General features: G+C 57.4%; 1 protein-coding gene across 2 annotated transcripts in view; it reads right to left on the reverse strand.

The window, feature by feature from the left end:
* Positions 1–1295: 1295 nt before the first annotated feature.
* TEX22 (testis expressed 22) overlaps positions 1296–4888 on the reverse strand; it is a 16418-nt gene continuing 12825 nt past the window's right edge. The window contains exons 3-4 of one of the 2 annotated variants that reach the window (XM_032179637.2): positions 1656–1784; positions 1296–1492 (exon numbers count right to left, since the gene is read on the reverse strand). In XM_032179637.2, the coding sequence (XP_032035528.1) occupies positions 1313–1492; positions 1656–1784 (309 nt within the window). In that variant the 3' untranslated portion in view covers positions 1296–1312. Of the gene's footprint in view, positions 1785–4888 lie in introns of both variants that reach the window. The other variant, XR_009210184.1, reaches the window with a different exon arrangement.

Genomic DNA, 4888 nt, shown 5'->3' on the forward strand with positions numbered 1-4888 from the left:
GGGTCCCTAGGGTGCACCGAATAACATTCAGAGGACTTGGGAGAGAAGGGGGGCACCTGGCTGTGTAATCTTGGAAGGCTTCCTGAAGGAGGAGGGAACTTCACTGAGTCTTACAGTAAGACGGGGAGACAGGCAGGTGCAGAGGATTCAACTCGGGCCAGGGATCCAGTGTCAGGGCAGCAGGGGGGTGGCAATGCAGTCAGGTGGCTTCTCAGCAGCGGGAAGGGGAGGGGTAGAGGCCAGGTGGGCCGCCAGCCAGCATGTAGTGTGTCTGGTGGTCCAGGCCACTGCAAAGGTCCAGCTCCTGCCCTCACCTGGGGCCCAGGAGTGATCACCTTCGCTTGCCCCAAAGCCTTCTCCACCTAGCCACCTCCACAGAAGCCCAGTCAGGCCCCTAACAGTCAGTCACGGAGTCCAGGACCCTTTCCCTTTCCCCACCCCCACCCACCCCAGGCTGGGAACTCATGCTCATAGCCCTCCTGCCCCACCTCCCAATCCAGTCCCCCTGCAACTTAGTGTCCCCAAAATGCAGCTGGGACATGTTACCCCGGCTCATCACCCTTCTGAGGGCCCTGTAGCCTGGAAACAAGGTAGTCACCCAGTGGACCATGGCCCACAGGCCCCTGCTGCAGCCAGCTCCTCACAGTTGCTCAGACCCCCCACGCAGGCCCTCGTCCACCACCAGCATCGCTGTCCAGAGGCCAGGAGGCAGCTATGCCTCCAGACAGCCTCCCTCTGTGCTGGGCACCGCACTGGGTCCCTGGGCTTGCTGCTCCCCACCACAGCACCCCACCACAGCACCCCTGGGGTCCCGTGTGCCCTTCTGGGTCTTCAGCAGCAGGACCCAATGTGAGACCCCGCACCCTGAAGAACTCTGCCTGGCCCATCTCACAGCCTGGTGCAGGCAGCTATCCAGTTCCCCAGACCAGGCCAGCAAAGGAGCTGAGTCTCCAGGCAGTGCCTGCCATTGGGGCCTCCAGGACACCAGTGCACCTCAGGCAGGCCCAGGTACCCCGAGGCCTCCTCCCAGCGGCCCCGAGGGCAAGCTCCTGCTACCCAGGCATTGCCAGGGCCCTCTCAGACTGACCCGGGGCAGTGTTCCCCTTCCCTAGATGGCCTCCCATAGTCCCTAGCCCGGTCTCCAAGGCCTCAGGAGCTGCAGGCTGTCCGGAGCCAGGTCTGCCTGGCCTGTGTTCCTATCATGGGTGAGTGGTGACCCCCTGGTGGGGCACAAAGAAGGCGCAGAGGCTGCCCCCACCCTGGGCCCCCAAGGAAAGGCACTGGCAGACAGACAATGTGCTGAGTCGGGCTCTTAGGAAGGGGGTGACCTCGAGGCCCGGGCCTCGAAAGTCGCATTATGCCAGAAAGGCGCACTCCGCGCCAGGAAGGCCTGGAAGGCGTTGGTGGATTCGGTGGACCTCAGCGGGTGGGGAAAGAGCACGTCCTTGTCCACGTCCTCCGACACCAGCTGGGCCACCATCTGCACGATGTCCTGCGGGCGAGGGTGGGTCAGGGAGCCTCGAGGGGCGGGAAGGGGACAAGGGTGGGGCCCGGGAGCGCCAGGGTAAAGGGCCCAGAGGGACTGAGTCGAGGGAGGCGAGGTGGAGGGGCGGGGCGGGGCGGGGACCGGGCTGGGAGGACCCGCCCCCGCGCACCCTGCAGTGTAGCGGGGCCCCGGCGGCGCCCGGCCTCTCCCGGCAGCCCAGCAGGGCCAGCCGTCGGCGCTCGTCGATGCTGACGCTCCAGTGGCGGCCCGGGCGCCTGCGCTCCGGCGGCTCGCACACCTGCGGGGACAGGGCAGCGGGTCGGCGAGGGCCTCGGCGCCAGCTCCCCTTCGCCGCTCCTACCCAGCACCTGCCGACCCTCAGAGCTCGCCCCCTCAGCGGCCAGGGGCGCTCCCTGGCTCAGCGCCAGCTCCCGGCGCGGGGCCTCAGGCAGTGTGGCCCTCTGTGGCTTTGCACAGTAATCTGTGCCAGGATACCGCCCAACCCAGTACCTGCCCCGCTTCATGTACAGCAGGGCTGCCTCTGGACTGCTTAGTCCTCACGGCCGGCCCCCAATTTGACCTGCAGGAAGACCCCTGTTGTGTGCCTCAGGAAAGGCAGGACTAAGGCCAGCTCCAGACTGCCCTTCTCCCCAGACCCCTCTGAAATGATCATAAAGAGAGTTAGGGAGAAAATAAAGATCGTGAATCCATGGACAAAAGACCAGCGCCAGTGGAGGAGGGCCCCTGGCACGGTACAGGAGACTGGAAGGCAGGGACCACCAGCTGGAGAAGCTGTGGGAGGGCCACAGGGAAAGGCCAGAGCAGGTGGGGTCCCCAGGACGACCTCTATCCCCCAAGAAGGAACTTCCCACGTGGGCTGCAGGAGTCGGTTCCTCCAGCCTCTGTTCAGCCTGAAGTCCACCATCCTCCACCTGCCTCACCAGGGGGAAGGGGAGAGGGGAGAGAAGGCAGTGCCATGCTAAGAGTGGGATTCATGCAAACTCGAAGTGAATTTGCATTCCTCAAAACATTAAAAACAGAATTGCCATGAGATCCAGCAATTCCGCTTTGGGGTATATACCCAAAAGAGCTGAAGGCAGGAAGGCAAACAGATGTGCGCACTCCGATAGGGAATGTTCACAGCAGTGGTCATTATTCACAACAGCGAACATGTGGAAGGAATCCAGGTTTCCACAATGGATGAATGGATAAAGAAAATGTGGCAGATCCAGAAAATGGAATATTATTAAGCCTTAAAAAGTAAAAAGGCTGGCCGGGTACGGTGGCTTATGCCTGTAATCCCAGCACTTTGGGAGGCCGAGGCGGGTGGATCACCTGAGGTCAGGAGTTCGAGACCAGCCTGACCAACATGGAAAAACCCCATCTCTACTAAAAATACAAAATTAGCCGGGCGTGGTGGCACATGCCTGTAATCCCAGCTACTCAAGAGGCTGAGGCAGGAGAATCGCTTGAATCCAGGAGGTGTAGGTTGCACAGAGCCGAGATCACGCCATTGTACTTCAGCCTGGGCAACAAGAGCAAAACTCCATCTCCAACAAACAAACAGAAAAGGTAAGGAGGCTGGGCGCCATGGTTCACATCTGTAATCCCAGCAGTTTGGGAGCCCAAGGCAGGAGGATCGCTTGAGGCCAGGAATTCTAAACCAGCCTGTGAGACCCCATCTCTACAAAAGAAAAATTAAAAAATTAGTCAAGTTCAGTGGCACATGCCTGTAGTCCTCGCTATTGGGGAGGCTGAGGCAGAGATTGCTTGAGCGCAGGAGGTTGAGGCTGCAGTGAACTGTGATTTTGCCACTGCACTCCAGCCTGGGTGACAGAGTAAGACTCTAAAAAAAAAAAAAAAAAAAAAAGAAAGAGAGAAAAAGAAGGAAGGAGAAAGAGAGGGAGAAAGAACGAAAGAAAGAATGAACGAAAGAAAGAAAGGAAGGAAGAAAGAAAGAGAAAATGTAAGAAAATTCTGGCTGGACACAGCAGCTATAATCCAAGCACTTCAGGAGGCTGAGGAGGAAGGATCGCTCAATCCCCTTGAACTCCCCAGGAGTTCAAGGCCACAGTGAGCTAGGATTGCACCACTGCACTCCAGCCTAGACGACAGTGCAAGACTCTGTCTCAAAAAAAAAAAAAAGAAGAAGAAGTCTTAATAGTCTAGGGCACCACCACACAGCAGCGATGCAAGCTAGAAGGTAATGGACAAAGCCTTAAAATCCTGAAAGAAAATTATTTCCCACCTAGTATCTCACCCAACCAAGGTGTCATTCAAGCAATACAGGCAGAGTAAAGATATTTTCACACCTTTAGAGTCTCAAAAACTTTCACATCCTCTGAACCCTTTTGGAGGAAGCTGCTAGATGTATTCCACCAAAACAAAGGATTAACCAAGGAGAACAAGCTGGGGCCCAGGAAACAAGGGGTCCTGTAGACAGGAGGCAGGTGGATTGTGGGGGAGTGTGGAAGGGAGAGGGAGTGGGGAAGGCTGCTCAGTGGCCTTGCCAGCTGGGCTGGTTGCTGGCAGTCCAGGGCTCCAGGAAGGCCACTGCCAAGGAGAAAATGCAGCTCCAGGTGACCCAATGTGCAGGGGTCTGTGAGAGGAGAGTCCTAGATTTGTTGGAAGGTTTAGGAAAGAATAATTAGTTCATAGAAGAGGGAGGAGGAGCAGGAGGGGCAGGAGGAGCAGGAGGAGGGGGAGGAGGGGATACACAATGATTTCCTCCAGGGAAAACAGCACAAAGGAAACACGGCCACCCCACGGTCACGATGCCACACGGTCACTGTAAAGCTAACAGTGGAATTGGGTTTCTGCTGAGTAGACAGAATGCTGGTGGGAGGATGGGGAAGGGGTGCCACACCCTTCGTCTCTGCGGTGGGGCATGGACAGAATGCAAGACAGAGGAATGAAAAGGAGGCAGTGCGGCCGGGCACAGTGGCTCACGCCTGTAATCCCAGCATTTTGGGAGGCTGAGGAGGGCAGATCACCTGAGGTCAGGAGTTTGAGAACAGCCTGGTCAGCATGGTGAAACCCCATTTCTACTAAAAATACAAAAATTAGCCCAGCATGGTGGCGGGCGCCTGTAATCCCAACTACTTGAGAGGCTAAGGCAGGAGAAGCGCGTGAACCCGGGAGGCAGAGGTTGCAGTGAGCCAAGATCACGCCATTGCACTCCAGTCTGGGCGACGGAGCGAGACTCTGTCTCAAAACAAAAAACAAACAAACAAAAAAACCACAAAAATTAGCTGGGTGTGGTGGTGGGTGCCTGTAGTCCCAGCTACTTGGGAGGCTGAGGCAGAAGAATCACTTGAACCCTGGAGGCGGAGGTTGCAGTGAGCCTAGATCACGCCACTGCACTCCAGCCTGGTGATAGAGTGAGACTCCGTCTCAAAAAAA

The sequence above is a fragment of the Hylobates moloch genome, unplaced genomic scaffold (assembly GCF_009828535.3).
Source record: "Hylobates moloch isolate HMO894 unplaced genomic scaffold, HMol_V3 SCAFFOLD_16, whole genome shotgun sequence".
Lineage (NCBI taxonomy): Eukaryota > Metazoa > Chordata > Mammalia > Primates > Hylobatidae > Hylobates > Hylobates moloch.